General features: G+C 41.0%; 1 protein-coding gene across 4 annotated transcripts in view; it reads right to left on the bottom strand.

Moving 5' to 3' along the window:
- Window positions 1-18,039, bottom strand: part of tspan4a (tetraspanin 4a) — an 86,623-nt gene that overhangs the window by 33,170 nt on the left and 35,414 nt on the right. For 3 of the 4 annotated variants that reach the window (XM_049718138.1, XM_049718136.2, XM_049718140.2), the window contains one exon: window positions 2,108-2,299. The exons of the other annotated variant lie outside the window; for it this stretch is intronic. In XM_049718138.1, the coding sequence (XP_049574095.1) occupies window positions 2,108-2,299 (192 nt within the window). The remainder of the gene's footprint in view (window positions 1-2,107; window positions 2,300-18,039) is intronic. 4 annotated transcript variants of the gene reach the window in all.

Genomic DNA, 18,039 nt, shown 5'->3' with positions numbered 1-18,039 from the left:
AGGTGATAAAATCCTTGTGGCTCTTTAGGTTAAAAAAATATTACACCTGGTCACCCTACTAACAAGGTTTCGCAATTTTATCAATGAGACCAAAAAAAACATGGCAGTTTAATGTAGTTAATGTTGCGGCAAGACTTCCCATATTTGGTGGATGCTTTGAAATGAGCAATTTGTCATTTCTGTTGCCGTGGGGATTTCTGTAGCCCGAGCCTTGATTTCTGTCTCATCTCTTACTATTTTCTCATGAGAACACATTTATCACTGACCTGTTCACTGGGTTGGTAATTAGATTTTTTTTCATCAGTTTGTTACCTGGAGGGTAGCAGACTCACTGTATTTTGAATACAAATCTGAACCCTTAACATCAGCTTGATTAAGTCATCCGTTGTTTCGTTGCACATTAAAGCTGTTTACCGTTGCACTGCATTAGCGGAATTCAATCACTTTGCAAGGTTGACTAAAATGGAGGCAAGCCAATGACTTGAAATGAAATTGTACATTCAGACTGCTGATTTACATTAAAATCCTTGAAAAAGATCGACACTTCCTATTTTTGTCTTGTCCGTGTCTGTTCTTGCGGTCAAAAGTTCCCACCGTGTACTGTGTCTGAAAACACTCTCATGCAAAGGATTGATTAGATTGTTGATAGCAACCTGAGGAATGTTAGTCCAATCCTCATCAATAGATGTGCAAAGTTGCAGAATGTTGCCAGGAACTGGAACATTCATACTGGCCCATCCAAAGCATCACAAACATGCTCAGCGGGGGACATGTCTGCTCAGTCTGCTGGCCATGCAATGACTGGAATGGTTTCAGCTTCTAGGAATTGTGTCCAGATTTATATATGAGCATGCTGCTACATAAACTGATAGTTGTGGATGAATGCCACAGTGATGGGCCCCTGAATCTCATCACCGTATCTCTGCACATTTGAAATGCCATCAATAAAATGCCCCTGTGCTCAATGTCCATTACAAATGGCGGCCCATACTATCACCTAACCGCCACCCTGGAGCAGTTGGTCATATCAGCAAACCACTCAACCACACAATACATAATGTCAGCCATCTGCCATCTGACCTATACACAGTGACAAAATTGATTCTTAAAAGAAAGATCTCTCCAGACTGTCATAAGAAATCAAATGTAAGCAAGTGCTCACACATTTCAAGACCTTAATAAGGGAAACGGGCATGCAATTGAGCTTTCCTGAGATTTGATCTTTGGAGATGAAGATGCTGGACATGCAGATGCTAAGACTCAATGGTGTGCCTTTTATTCACAATCACCTCACGTTGAAGCATGATAATAACATGTCGCAAAGAGCGGTACACAATTCCTGGTAGATGAAAACAGTCCTTCCCATGGACAGAATACTCATCACTCATGATTGGAATGCTCTGGATAAGAGTATATGATAGTGTTCCAGTTTCTCCAGTCTTAGAAAAGGCAGTGTTACATGCTGCCTCTTTGGCACGGATGATTAAATGGACATGAGGCCATTGTATTGTTGAGATTGCTCTCTTGCGTATCTTTTTTATGTATGGAACTCTGTGAAACACATCTTGTTAAATCCAGTTGGGACCATCGGGTCACACATTGCCACATGGACTTGGCAAACCCGCTCCTGCAAGGGGGCTGCCAAGACAGCATTAGTGAGGTAAATTAAAGTACTTTGAAGAAATGGTTTTCAGTTTTACAAACTCGCAAGGACCCGTTTCAACTCTGCCTCTTGCCCAAACCTGGCTGAAATACGCTACAGCGTAAAGATGATCATAAACAGAATAAGAGTCTTTACATTTATATTAAATGGTGCTAAAACAGCATTTGGAACTTTAGTTAACATTGGCCTGCTATTAGTAGTTCTAGGATAGGAATTTGCATTTTATGACAGACCAGACTTTTAAAATGGATGTGTACATTTATCCAAGCACAAGGTCATTTTTCTGACAAGCATGCTGTCACCCAGAGAGCGGCCACTTTAGACTAAATGTGAGACCTTTTAAAACACGTCATGAGTGTTATGATCCATTGAATCGCCATTCTCTTTGCAAAGCGTACCAATGTGTCAACTGTGCAGCAGGTGCCGTGAGGACAAATAACTTACTGCAAGCAGAAGAGGACGGCTTTCTTTGACGGCCCCCACACAGCCAAGGCAACCAATCACCATAATGATGGTTCCCAGCGCGATGAGAAGGTTGGCTGCCGACAAGGAGGGAAGAGATGCCGACAGGGTGGCAAAGTTGCCCTGGGTCACTGAGAGCCAAACGCCAACCCCCAGTATGCCACATCCGCCCAGCTGTACAGGGACCACAAGAGACATGACACTGTCAGCAGAGCAACAAAGAGAAAAGTTCACAGCTGGTGACTTGAAAAAAAAAAAAATAACAGTGACAGGTTAACAAGGTGCATTGTCTGTGATGACCTTCATGAAAAGTCAAAATATTAGAATAAAACATCACTTGCACTTCACTTCAGTCTTTCACCACAAAAAAAAAAGACTTTTACAACCCAATTATAGTTACCAAATAAGTTAACAGTCAGCTTAGCATATTAGACTCAGAATTCCTTTGTCATTCAAATGTATTGCGGTCGTTCAAATATATTGCTCAATCATATGGAAAAAACAGTGGCCCAAAAACTTTGAGGTGCAATTGTATTTATTATATTTGTTGATGTATTCTAGTACCTCTCTTGCATTTTTTTAAAATAATTTTCATCACTCTCTACTACCAGTGGTAGCATGCTGCTGCCTCGCACAGATCAGTCTTGACCGACATCTTACCAGAGCAGTTGAGGGACTCGAATCATATGACTTGAACTCATACCAACTCGAGTTGCTGATTTTACGACTTTCGACTTACTTGGCAAACGATTCTGAAAGACTTGACTTTGACTTGATATGCATGATTAGACAAGTCGTTGAGTTTGCAACTTGAAGGTAACAGACCTAACGTCTGACGTTGACCTTCACCTGTCAGACCCAGATAAGATAAGTAGCTCAGAAGATGACCCATCTATCCATCCATCCTTCAAATTTCTGTAGCGTTATACTCATTAGGGTTATAAGGGAGCTGGAGCATATACTCGCTGACTTTGTGTGACAGGTCGGGGACACCCTGCATTGATTGCCATCCAGTTGCAGCAGGAGACCCATTAAAATCCAAAGTGTGGACATTAGGTCAACATTCACTATGGAGGGGCTCTTAAGAAAGGCACAGAACTCTCACAGTGCTTGGCGCATGTTCTAGTTGTGTGTATGAATGTAAAAGTAAATAAAGTTATTTTATTTCTTTATTTAATCCATCACGATTGTAAGAAATCATGGCAATGGCAGAGAGAATATTCTCTTCATTACAAGGCATTGTTCCATCACAATGGTTTTGAAGACTCAAGGATAAACATAATGTTAGTTTATATTATATACACATATACGTATATCCACTTTATTCCTGTCCTGTGGGGACGAATGTGGGAGGAACTTATGGTAAAACTTCCAGTAAAATGGCCCCATTGGTTTTAATGAATTTCAGTTCACGGAGTGGTATATTTGAACGGTTTCAACATCCCCTTTTCTATGCGATCATTAGCCCTCATTGCTTTAACAAATGTCTTGGATGTTTTGGGAGCTTGTTGTGCTACTACTAACAAGCAGAAGAAGTTGAATCAGCTGAGCAAGAGCATTCTTTATAATATAATAGTGACGTTTACTTGACTTTTGTTTTTCTCACGTTTACATTCAAACATGCTTTGGACCCTTCCGACTTTCCCGACAGGGTTTTAATTTCAGATTAAACATGAATGAGTTTCCCATCAAAAATGTAACTAACGAGCAAATTGGTTTTAAAATTTAAAAGCAGTATGTGGACACTCCAGCTGCTCAGAGAGCAAATCACTTCTTGGAGCTGATTATCTTTCTAACCTCTATATATTTTTATTAGGCACACCATTTTGTAAGGAACACAGAAGATCTTGGGGGGGGAGCTGTGTGTTTTTGATGTGCATCATTTACGGATTGTAAGATTTAGAAGGCTGTAAGATTTACGGAACTGAAGACATGATTACTATTTCCCACTATTTCTTTTATTCATAGTTTTAATACATGTTGTTTTTTAATGAGTTCTTTCACTGGAAGAAGGGCAAGGTGAAAATTAAAGTAGCCGCTGTGGTTGATTTTACTCACAATCCGCCAAAGTTTGGAGATTTCATCAGACAGCAAATTAAGGGTCTTGGGGTTAGTGTGACTCACAACAAAGGCTTATTACAGCACAGAGTGTGTTGTCTAATGAAGATTGGCTACCGAGTGATGGGTGAAGGATGAAAGGGATTGATGGGACGAGATGACGGTGAACATTTCGAGGTCATGTGCTCATCAGAGAAGGTATAATAACATGGGTGGTACTCATATTCCGCAAACGTGCAGCGCATTTTTATTCAAGTAAAAAAAATGTTCCATATCAAATGTATCACCTTTTTTTTGCATTCACAAAGACTGTACTAAAAGTACATAAAGGTTACAGAGTAATTATTACATACATCATGAGCGGTTCAGAAAATGGATGGATGGATGGATGGATGGATGGATGGATGGATGGATGGATGGATGGATGGACGGACGGACGGACGGACGGACGGACGGACTGATGGACGGACGGGCGGGCGGGCGGGCGGGCGGGCGGACGGACAGACGGAGATGACGGTACAATGGAAAGAACACTGATTCATGGGTGAGTTTTTATAGAAAGATTTGACACTATTGCCAGTCCATCAAACCACAATGAGAGAGGAAAACAGTATCATTTCCCATGGAGTTCTCATCAATTTCTCTATTTTTGGTATCTCTTAAGGGCAACTCACATGCAGAGAAAGGCAAAGCAGAAGATATTCGACTCCCATAGCTTTTGCTTGTGTACTAGCTCATTTTTCTTTTGTTGTTAAGAATGTCGGTGTCTTTTGACACTGTTCTGGCACCAAAAGTAAATGCTGGGCATTCAAGTGTCAAGCGGTTTAAATTCCTCTTTGTTTATTAGCGATTGTAATGATTCCTTGAATAAAAGGTGGGTGGAATATGTAATTGAGGATACGTTAAATAGGTCATAAACTGGCATTGACATTACGGAGAATAGAGGAGTCACGTGCTGATACATTGTGCATCGTTAACAATGCATATTCACCTTCATTTCAAGCAATCTAAATAAGCATCTAAACAGCCGTTTCCTTTGACTACAGTATTTACATGTTCACAGGTTTGCGGTGTTCATGTGGATGCAGCCTTTTGAGTTGCATCCAAATGTTTAAATGTTGTGCAGAATAGTACCTGTAAAATTATACAAGTGTAGTAAATGAGCGTTTAATGAGCATTTTAATCCAGAAAGAAAAAAATGCATCTGTGTAAAACAACGGCTCCAGTCGTCTCAGGTATAAAATTTGCCTTCTCCATATAGTATGCTTCATCTCCTTTGCCAGATGTTCATATTTTGGTTGATACGCCATTTGTTTTTGTGTGCACACGACACAACCACCCTTAATAGATAGGTTGAACTTTTCTGGGAGAAAATCTTTGGAGAAGTGATGTCTATTTCCAAAGAGCAAGACATCTGGACATGAAAATTAGGCAACTTAATGCCTTTCATTATAGCAAAGCTTCATTCAAGCAACACAATGAAGCTAAATGGGAAAGCAACCACTCAATGTAAGATCAATCACATCACTGTGTGGTGTCAGCCCAAGATGCCATGCCACAACCCATCATCCAAATGTGTTCACTTAAGCGGCTTATTATGACACACAAATAAGCATTTCCCTCACAATGTTCTTGTTGAATTGTGTAAAGAATTATACTTCCGTCCAAATTACATAACATTTAATGGATTAGTGTAACAGTTATATCATTAAAAAGATTACAGACAATATGCTTAATATGTAAAGTAAATAAATGAAAGGGCACCAAAAATTACCCACAAAATAATTTTGAACAAGGAATATATATATATATATATATATATATATATATACACAAGTTATATACCGCATTAGCTCACTGCTTTAAAAATCAACTTCACAAGATTCTGGAATGAATATTGGCCAGTAGCGTCTTTCGCAACTGTAACCTTGATTTTTTTTTCTTTGCATTAAGGCCTTTCACAAGGTTGTGTTGTGATTTTCATAAAAACACTTTTTGGGTGATTATCCAGGTTCTTAAGTAGGTATTCAGCTGCAAAGGGCCTTGGAAAGGTATAATATTACAGATTTTTTAGAACAATTTAGAGCACGCACTGCTTTCACATAAGAATTGGTTTTCCAGACCAAGATGAGCAAATAAAAACAAATGATGAAAAGTACAACTCACCTTTATGCTGAATGTAGTTATAACTAGTGGGATCCATGCACATGTTTTTTTCCCTTAAAGGAGTCAGCTGTTTGTTTGTTTTTCTTTGTGTTCCGTGTGTAAGACGGAACATCATAGTCAGGCTAAAAAAAATTAAGCATTTTTCTTGTAATGTTTTGTATGTGAAGATAGCATGTGTTTGCAGCATATATTGTACTGTGAAAAATCTTTTGACACAGTGTCATAAAGATGTTTATTGTGATTTGAAAAATACAGCAAATAACCAATATCACACAGTTGTTGCCCACGCATAATATTTTTGGGACAAGCCGCTGCCCTTGTTCCTCATCAGCAGGAGGCTGCAGTAGTTCCTCAATAACAATAATCATAGTAAAAATAATACGAATAGGAATGTGAATTTAACCATTTGTGATTGCCTGCCTGATTGGGATGTAAAAGTGTCATATATTTTTGCTTTACGTAAAAAAGCACATTCATCATTTGTACCAATAAGCACTTAAGGGATGTCAAAGGGCCAGACAAATCAAAGCTACCACTTGCAGGCTTTTAAAGCCATCCTCATTATTTATCTGCCACCTGAACAACAACCCCGACTGACAAAAAGGCTTTCTGATCTAAACCCTTAGATAAAAAAAGAAATATATAACTAGAGTCTTTCTTGCAGCAAAATCAAGGTGCTGCGGAGGTCTTCTCACAAATGTGATTTTATCACCCATTTTATTCTTGAAATGTAGATTATGGTGGCAGTCAATAAAAGTCACTTTGAGTACTGATCCGAAAAAAAACCTTTGAGGCATTATGGCAATGAATAAAGTCCATGAGTACATCTGGAACATTATATGGTGCTTACAATGTTACATGGACCCAACTAACCAATTCACTGGACAATGTACTTTTCCTGATGTCCTGCTATTCTTCTTTTCTGAATAGGGCTGTGTCACCAGGTACAAGGTGAAAGTTGTTGTAGAAAGAATACAATAAATTCGAACCAAAGCTTGCAAAACTCATTGTTGAGTCCTCCCCAAGGATGTCTCCTCTGTCCACTCCATTTCCTTCTTTCTACAAACAACTGGTCCTCAAGATATCCGGCTGTTAAGCTCCTGAAATTTGTGCATGAGAATACACACTCCTCAGCCTCATTGACGATGGTACGGGTTTGCGTATCGACAGGCGATAGGCCCATGCTGGTGCAGGTTGTGGACTTCAAGGGAAATCCTTCACAACACCTTCCCCTTTCCTAAATGCCCTGTGGCAACTGTTGAGCTTCCTGAAAAGTACAATCTCTCAGGACCTGAAGTGGGAGTTCAAAATCAAGAAAGTTACTACTACAATTGGCCTGTAGCATAAACACTTTTTATTTGCACATCTATGTTGTGCTATTATTACATAGCAGCATTCTTCAGTTTTTGATCAATATTACAGCACAACTGCAATTTCACTTCTTTTATGTATCCATATTAAATGTAGATTTAGTTGTCGTTGTTAATGTTGTTCTTGTTCTTGTCGTATTACTAGTAACACTACCTATTGCAAATCAATTCCTTGTGTTATTAACACATTCGACCAACTACGCCACAAAATATAATTGTTACTATTAAATTTCAGAGTTAAAAAAAAAAAGAGTCTCTAATCACTACGTTGCTTATCGTTCCTTTTAAGTAAAAGGATGAAGTGCTTCTTCTTGGCCAGACATCAGATATCAGCGATAATGATGACGCTCTACTCGCAGCTAATTCGTAAAACAATTTCCCAGTCAGGCTTGTTGTGGGTGAGCAGCTCCACGGGAATAAGAATGCGCTCCTCCGCAAACTTCTGGCTTGTAAGCTATCAATTTGTTTACCACAGAACTTGCCCTTGCAACGTTGTCATTCTGTGGTCTAATAGAAGCTGACAGTCGGACACCCACACTCAGACATAGAGTGCTACTTTAACTGCTTCGTATTTGTCCTTAGCCCATCCACTTCAGTGTGTTTCAAACTGTAATGAGACTCGAGATTGGACTTTTTCATCGCCTCGGTAAGCCGGCCACACTGCTTTTACCTTGACATAAGTGGACAAATAAATATTTGTAAAAATGACAACATGACATATGGGCTCTGTTCACACTGCAGGCTTTAAAGCACACACCTGTTTGTGTGTTGCAAGCTCTGCACATTGAGTTATATGAAATGTGCTATTTAACTAAAACACCAGCTGCAACAGCTCATTATAACAGGCCATCATATTGGCATTCTCCACATATCTCTGAGGGTCAGAGATCAACAGCACAAAATATGGCCAGTCAAAGCTCCATTTTTAAACAGGATTCAGAGTATTGTCATTGACTGTGTAATTGTGGGCTGGAAATTAATTTTCACAGCTGGAGAACAAAGTCAAGACGCCATTGAGATCACTTCTGAAGATCAAGTCATTCAGGTGCATTGTCATGAACTTTGTTGTGATGTAGTTATTCTCTCACGGTCACTGTCTCGTGAGCATTACCTGTAGCCCTCACAATTCACACACTCTATGTACGTTTAATATTCCCTGCACTATCAAATAGATGTTTTTTTTTTAAATGTGCCAATAACGAGAATTTTTGAAATACTCTTTCCTGAATTCTTTCACTAGCAAGCCTCACACCGAACTGTCCTTCACAGTATGGCTACCAACAAGGTGAACTCATAGGGAAGGATACATATAATAGAAGTGCATAAAGGTAAGCAAAGGAAAGTAGCCTTGGTCTGATATGTGTAGTTCAAAAAGAAGATATGTCTAACATATAGGTAAAAAAATTGAAATGGGCAATTTTTGCAGCATGAACATGCTGTCACTCGTACTCACGCTATATGATGTAGCATTTAATCTCATATTTTGCGCTCACTGAACCTTGGCCCGCAGGCCTGAGGTTCCCCATCTCAGGGAGCAATACTGGATTGTGACTGAAACATGTTAACTTCCTCATGACCATCCATCTCTAGCTTGCAAAGCCAGCAGACAGTCAACTGCATTGCCACTTATTGTTCATTTGTTTGCCAAGCCTCACCTGGGGGAAAATGACACACTTGACCTACTTTCAGTAATAAAATTCTAACAATGTCTGTTCATTCTGGAAATTACTGTTCCTCCATTTACTGGAGAGAAACATATTAAAAGTCTCTTTACGTCGCCTTTCTTGTCGCCAGACAGATTTCATGGGTTGGGAGATGACAGCAGAATGCTCCAATGAGTAATATTTCAATATAAAACGGCAGTCAGACTTTTGTCATGATCCCCTGACCTCCAATAAGCTTTTACATCTCAGTCCAATTCACTTTCTTGACACCTTGCAATGAATGCGGAAAAATCTTAAATGCCATCGGACTTTAAAAGTGACTAAGATTTTTTTGCTAGGGTTTGAGTTTTGCGGGATTAAAAACAAAAGAAAAGCCAAAAGGATCAAGATGATTTTATAATCCTTAAATTTCCTCCTCCGTGTGAATTGAGTATTAACCTAGGAAGTCAAACTGCACAGCGAGTAGTTGACTCTCAAGGTGGTCACTATTTCATGGATGTTACAATTTTCTTATCCGTCAAATTTAATCTCAGCCTGAAAAACATGAATGCAGCAATTACTAAATACAGGCCTGGATAATAATGCAGATGTGTGTTGGGGCTTTGACATCAATAAAGGAGAATATATACAAAGTATGATGTATATTAATGGTCTATTAAATTATGTACATAGACTTTTTCCCCTTGAATTCTATGATGGGGCTCATGCACATAGATAATTCATGAATGTAAATTACATACTGTGCGTGTTCTGCTCAGAAGCAGGCTCAGATATGCTTTATAGTCGTGAATATCTTTTAATCTAGCAAAAAGGTGCAGTTGGATTAATAAATATAGCTACCCTAGCCTCCACCAGATATTTGAATGTAGATCCATGGCATGGCAGTTCGCTTATAATAGAACAGTGTTTGGCCTCGAAGCCAAATACTGTAGAAGGATATGGAGATCACAACACACAATTCCCAAAGAAGCTGGAGATATTCCCTTATGTACGACTTAAACAATTGCCATTACACAAGAGAGAAACTCATGTTAATGCTTTGCTAATGTAAATCTTGGACAGTAATGTTTTTCATGGCACGCCATGCGCGATCAAGACTATTCCAGAATGATAAAAAAAAATGTGACATTAAAGTACATTTTCGAATCCATTATGTATTTTAATGCAGGTCGGCAGATTGTTGCAAATTGGAATGAATGAATAAATCAGTGGCATCGGTGAAGAGATGATTTGGTGCTGATCTAAATTTGGACGTTTTGCACCGTAGCAGAGGTTCTAGTCGTGTGTGTGGGTGTGTGTGAGATATAGATATGGGTGCCAGTCTGTTGAAAAGTTGGCAGTGCTAAAGACTTGCTGCTCATCACAACAGCTAGAAGCCATAATACAATGCAGGTTAGACTCTGTGGGAAATCACCAGAGAAACACATGGTGTAAAAAAAAAGAAAGAAAAGCAGCCTGCAGCAGACTTGAGGAGAAACTGTCAAGCCAATACCTACGTGCTCACCTCCTGCTTTCCTCGGCATTCACTTTCACCACACTGCCATAATCTGCTTTATCATTTATATGTCTTGCTTTTTTATGCCAATCAGAACATAATTACTAGAACAGCAGCAGCCAGTGGAGAATCTGCATTTACATTTTAATGGTGTGTAAACAGGAGCGTGTCATGGAGCATTTAAACTGAAGGAAAAACCTCCCCTCTTGCTTTAAGTGGTTGTTGACTTCATATTCACATTTTAAGCACTCAATATGCCCCTGAAACTATGTCTAACAAGGAGACAAGTCACTTGCGCTAAGAACCTGCAGAGCCCAAAACATATCCTTCCACATTCCACTATAAATTAACTGGTAAAGAATAGAAGGCCCATAGAAGATGGAAAGGGGAAAAGAGAGGGAAATAAGGGAGGGGGGGGGGGGGGCTGCAAAGGGTAATCAATAAATCTCTAATCTCACGAGTATTCCCTACTTCAGCTCTTTGTGCAGATGGGAACACACACATATATAAACCTTGAAAGGCGCGCATGCACACACATGCATGCCTCCAGCTGCCTACAGGTCTGGTCTCATTATATCGACTGGGATTGGGTGGAGACTGATTTGTTGCCGCGGCGCCTGGTTTGTCAGACATGGTGACAGCAGTCCTCCACTTCCACTGCAAAGTCAGAGTGGAGGGACTAGCTTACAAACACATAATATGCTTTAGCTTATTTCCCTTATGTCAACTGTGGGAAAATGTCCATAGATCACACTGTAAACATTCTTAAGGTAGATATATGCACACACCTTGGCATCAACTCACGACAGAAGCACATTATTGATTTTATTATCTGAATACTGAGAGACCAGCTGTCACGCCCGTGCCACTTCGCTCGGCCACACCCCTTTCGTTACCATAATGTCTGTCACCTGCTTCCTATTGTTACCCTGTGTATTTAAGCCCTGCCCGTGTGTTTCTCCCTGTCGGTGTCTACTGTTGTGTCCATTCCTGTTCGTGCCCAGTGTTCCTGTTCGTGTCATCTGGTTTTCCCTCGGTCTGTCTGAAGGCTCACGGTCAGAATTTTAATCTTGTCCAAGGGGACTTCATGTCGGTCAGTCTGTCTGTTTTGCTGGCCGTGAGTCTTCCTCCCGTCTGTGTCGTTCGTTCCCCACCTGCCTCCCTTCCAACTCCTTTTCCCTGCAATAAATCCTGGTTCAAGCTGCATTTGGTCGCCCTGGCTCAACTCATTCCTGACAGAAGACACCGACCATCACAGCGACCAGCGCTTGGACCAACCTTTGCCGGCTCCCGCAACTGCTGCATGGTCGCCAAGAAGATGAGTTCAAGCGACGCAAGATGCACGGTTGCCCCCCCCCCAAAACAGATCCGACGGCGCGGATGTTGCGGCCGCCACTTGTTCCGGCGGCGCGGATCCAGCGGCTGTCACCGTCGGCCTTCAACGGTGCATGACGCACGGCCGCCCCCCGACCCAGTCCCGACGGCGCGGATGCTGCGGCCGCCACCAGTTCCGGCGGCGCGGATCCAGCGGCCGTCACCCAGTCGGCTTCAACGGCGCATGACGCACGGCCGCCCCCCGATCCAGTCCCGACGGCGCGGATGCTGCGGCCGCCACCAGTTCCGGCGGCGTGGATCCAGCGGCCGTCACCCAGTCGGCCTTCGGCGGTGTGTGACGTGCGGCCACCTCCCCATTTCCTCCCGGCTCTTGTTGGACAGTCTTGGACTTTTTCTTTTTTGGGACGTCGGGAGCCGTCCCTTGTGGGGGGGGTACTGTCACGCCCGTGCCACTTCGCTCGGCCACACCCCTTTCGTTACCATAATGTCTGTCACCTGCTTCCTATTGTTACCCTGTGTATTTAAGCCCTGCCCGTGTGTTTCTCCCTGTCGGTGTCTACTGTTGTGTCCATTCCTGTTCGTGCCCAGTGTTCCTGTTCGTGTCATCTGGTTTTCCCTCGGTCTGTCTGAAGGCTCACGGTCAGAATTTTAATCTTGTCCAAGGGGACTTCATGTCGGTCAGTCTGTCTGTTTTGCTGGCCGTGAGTCTTCCTCCCGTCTGTGTCGTTCGTTCCCCACCTGCCTCCCTTCCAACTCCTTTTCCCTGCAATAAATCCTGGTTCAAGCTGCATTTGGTCGCCCTGGCTCAACTCATTCCTGACACCAGCATTCACATTATTTCTGTTTGCTTAGTTCAGGTTAATGCTATGAAGAATTCACGTATGAATCAATCTGAAAGTAGTTATTGATTCATCGCTTCAAAACAAATTGATGCACTAGTGAATGCAAGCTCATATTTTCCTGATCAAAAATTATGTGGCAAGTTTTTGAATATAAACTGGACTATCCCAATGACAAACGTGTTACTGGAAGAAGGAAACAAATATTAGTGTTACGGTAAAGAAGTCGATTGCTCCACCTTTCCTTTTTGTCTGCTATACGTATGATGACACCGCTTTGTTTTCTGCTTTGCACCTGCCTTTTGGACTTTTTTAAAATGCAGCCGTTACCCTTCGCCTAAGGTTTCTCAAAACAAGCGTGTGCTAATTTAATCTACTTGCAGGGTTATCAAAATGCGCAAAATGAGTAGCGTGTCAAATTTGAATGTTTTGCAGACTACACGCGGCTAGTAGATCAGCTTCTTCAACTATTTACATACTCAATCAAGTTTACACCTGTTCATCTGCAAGCCTTTGAGTAAATCTTCCCTTAAGTGTTCAGGAAAGTGCCCTTGAATTTCAATGTGGAATAATTAAATTGTAATCCAAGTCTTCTACAGATTATAAGAGCACCGATGGGAAGCACTTCAAGATACAGCTGGTGGTATAAACTGCTCTTGCACAATGATGTCTTGATTCGACCATAGAGCGTAATTATCAAACCAAATGACAATAGACTATTTTTAAACATTTAAATCAAATAACAGAATTCTAACAGTAAAGCATGGTGGTGGCAGTATGAGAAGAAGATTCTGAGGGAGAATGTCCAGCCATCAGTTTGTGTCCTCAAACTCAAACGCTCGTGGATCATGCACCAGGACAAAAATCCATCACACACCAGCACGTCCACCATAAAACGACATTTGTAGTCAAGTCAAAGTCCGGATTCAAATCCAATTGGGATGCCGTGGTGTGACCTTAACAACGGCAATATGTGCAAAAAACTCTCCAATATGGCAGAGTTGAAACAATTCTGCAAAGAGTGGTCTGAAATTCCTCCACTACGGTGTGAAGGACTCTTCCGCAAATATCGAGATTTTATTTCAGTTATTGTTGCCGAAGGCGGCACAACTCACTATTAGCTTCAGGGGGCCATTACATTTTCACAGAGGGTCAAATAAGTTTGTACCCCCCCCCCCCCCCCCATTTAGAAACTGCAATTTATAAATCCTTAGGATGTCTCACTGTGATATTGTTGGCTTGATGAAATGGGTGAGTTTTGCAGAACAATAAAAAACAGGATTTTTCCGACAATGCTGTCTGTCATTCTACAAAGTATATATGAAACGTGCCTTAAGGGATATTTTTGATTTGTTGTTGGCCACATGTGGAGTCGAGGAACATGAAGTATCACCTTGTCGCAGAGCCACGAGAGCTCGCAGTTTATGACCCACAGAGTTCTGATATAGAGAGCCTAAGTACGCGCTACAGAACCATCACTGAGCAACAGGAAACCTGCTCTGATGCATTTTTCAGCACTGCAGGTAAGTTTAACCTGAGATTCCAGCTTTTTTACCAGTGGCGGATAGTGCATTTTAGTGCTCCAATTGGGACTAACATGACTTCATTCACCACAATACTGTCACAATCAAAGAAAGCATTCATACAACACAAAAAATCCATGCAACATTATGCACGTATGCCAAGTAGGATTTGGGTTCACAATCAATATTTGTCTATTATCCATATACTTGTACCCACAACTCAACAAAACCCAAAAAATAAATACTGTCATACTGTTCAGAAATAATTCCCTTAGATTATTTAATGTACGTATTGATGTGTGGAGATCACAAGAGATTCACAGATTTGCTATCAGAGTTGTTTTTAAAAAAAAAAAGCAGTCCTTTGAGCAGATTCCATGAGTGACATGGCAACACATGCAGGGTGGCATTTGATTGGACAAAAGAAACTCCATCAAACATTACAAAATGAAGAGAAAACCAAACTTTTAGGTAGTAAAATTTGATCAGTGTTTTAAGTGTTTAAGCCAGCAGAGAACACTTTGCTGGCCCGGATGGCTTTTTATTATTTTTTTTTAACTAACTTGCATTTTATTTTAGCACCTTCAATGAATGGCCCATTTTAGAACTTTGTCCATATATAAGGCGCACCGGAATATAAGGCGCACCTTCAATGAATGGCCCATTTTAAAACTTTGTCCATATATAAGATATATACATTTGGCCCGCGGGCCGGACTTTGGACACACCTGCTGTAGTGGCTCAATATTGGTCCATATATAAGGTGCACCTGATTATAAGGCGCACTGTCGGCTTTTGAGAAAATTTGAGGTTTTTAGGTGCACCTTATAGTGCGGAAAATACGGTACATGGCTACCTGTGACTTACCAGTTTTGTATCAAAAGGTTTTCGCTCTTAATATATAGCGGGATGTAACAAACACTACATTAATGAGATGAAGTCTGCAGTATAAAGTGAGTTGAAAAAGCATACTGTATGCACTGCAGTTTACCGACGATAAGAGAGCAACACCAGGATGATATACTTGACATGTATCAACAGCACTTACTCCCGTATGTGCTGAGATGAAGAACTCGGAGGCATTTGTTGACTACGATATGCAATTTGTCTGTCTTGATCTGCCAGTTCTATTGTTTTGTCTCTTCACTGCTCTGTGTAAATGACACATTACACACTGTTGCCTTTGGCAACGAACATGAGTATTGCACACAGGGAAAAGTGCCTTTGCTTTCTGAGAATAACCTAATATTGGCTTCAGCTCAAGGCTCCATACAGGCAATGAAAGGTGCACGCAGAAAAAAATAAATTCTCTTGAATTAAAACCTGGACAAAGCTGCGAACCGTATATGAAGCTCCTCGATGATGTGCACTCTTTGTGTTCTCTGCTGATAAAGATGTTGCAGAGGGGGGAAAAAAAACACCTCAGCAGCATGCTGTCGAGAAAACAAATTTCTGACTGCATGAGATCAAACACATGGGGAGGGAAGTGAACAGGAGGGCTTAGTGAGAGAGCCTAATAGAAAACTCAGCGGACAGTGACCAATGAGACTTATACAGGGGAATGTCGTTGGCATAACAAATCAGAAGTGGAGGAGACAGAGAAGGAGACCAAGAAGAACCACTGTGGCATGACAAATTATGAATGTCAAGGGGAGAAGATGGGGGGGGGGTTAAAGGAGCAAAAAGGGGACAGAGCGGTAAGGCCAGTGTGAAAGAGGGAGAGCAAGAAGCATGACAAAAATAATCAGTGTCAAAAACGTAAAGACATGGACGTAAATAGTGACTAATGGCCATCAGGAGGCTGCTGTTATGCACATTACATTGCACAGAGAGTCAACTGTTGTTAGCCTTCAATGTTTTGGTTTTTATTAAGTTTAGCTGTTTGTTTTTTTTATTTTGATTTTATATTCCAGTGTTTCTTCATCGGCGTCGTGATGGGCTACCGAAGATGCAGTGCTGACCCTGAGGGCAGACAGGTCTTGGCCTTAGTTTTTTGCCTGTGTCGGCCCTGGGGCAGGTAATTCCATGTGCTGGCCTGTCTGTGTGGCTATGAGCTGCTCAACATTTGATACAAACTGGCCTTCCATGATGCCATTTCTTCATTCCATTCCATGGGTGAGCACCCATGTTTCAGCAGCCATTTTAAGTATTTAATTATCTTTTAAACAACTACGTTGATACATGGTTGTTGGATGTCTCAGGTGTATAGACTAGAAACTCAATTTTGATACAATTGATTGATTATTGCCATTTGTCTTTGCAGGTCAGCTCTGGTTGCAATGCACATGTATCCATCCCCAGACTAGAAGGCATTGGTGCAGGGCTTTCACAAAGTGACTTAACCTGGCAGTTCAACTATGTTTTTGTCTTGTAAATTAGCAGTAAACGACACAAATGTTAAGACAGACATATGCACTAAAAACCCATCAGGCGGGTCCATTAGTATTAGGGTCTTTTACATTGCACAGCGCCAGCTTGCCTCTGTTCTACATTGCTCTACTCATTTCGAAGCAGATGGCATTTCACTTGTAAATAGTGGAGCAGGAATGTGTGAAAATCACACCACATTCGGAATAAAACGCACAAATAGACGGGAACAATGATTGAAAATGGAAACCTTCCTTACTTTTCAACAACAAGCTACAGATTGGAGGGCAAATTCATTCAAGGGAAGACTAAGGGATCCAAGAAACAACACAATCAAACTGTAAAGTGGAAAGTGTAACAATAAAATACTGTCGTGTTCACACATGAGGCACGGCAGCAAGGTCAGCTAATGGAAGCATTTTTCTTTATTTTTGCTTTTCCATTTTGTCCATAAAAGGCAACATCAAAGCACTGCTTCAAATCACCCGCACGGTATCAGATAGTTGGAAACCCACTTGTGCCTCATAACACTTGGTTTTCCCAAAGCAAAGAGGCAGTAGGGAGTAGTCCAATGTCAATAGGTACTATTAAGTGAAAAGAGGGGGCGATAAGTCCATTCAAAACCACCATGGTTAATGACAGTGACACTATCCTTTTCACAGGACATCGTAGCATCAACATAATATTGACATTATTGTTTTCAATTTAACTAAATACTTTTTTAAATTCCATTTGACCTAATCTCCTGGGGGTGAGTGTAGAGCATTTGTAGAAAATAGCACCTTGATTGAGCTGCTTTGTTAAGATCATTTTGTGCTATTACAATTCAATCTAATTAGAAGCTAGCATTTTTCCCACTCCGAGTGAGGAAATCTTTTTTGTCTGTGCTTGACACAGTCAGTGCAGTTTGCTTATAAAGTCATTGTTGGGAAACACAAATTTGCTTGTTTAAGATCAAACACAAAAGATCAGTAGTCTACAATATGGCCAAACATGTCTCCACTTTCTCCCAAAAAATTTGACAGTCCCAAACTTCCTCGTGTGCTTATTTCTTTCATGCCACAACTACATACGAGCATTAATTGTCCTTCAGGTGG

Source organism: Syngnathus scovelli, chromosome 4 (genome assembly GCF_024217435.2).
Source record: "Syngnathus scovelli strain Florida chromosome 4, RoL_Ssco_1.2, whole genome shotgun sequence".
NCBI lineage: Eukaryota > Metazoa > Chordata > Actinopteri > Syngnathiformes > Syngnathidae > Syngnathus > Syngnathus scovelli.
This window is presented reverse-complemented; position numbering and strand designations above follow the sequence as displayed.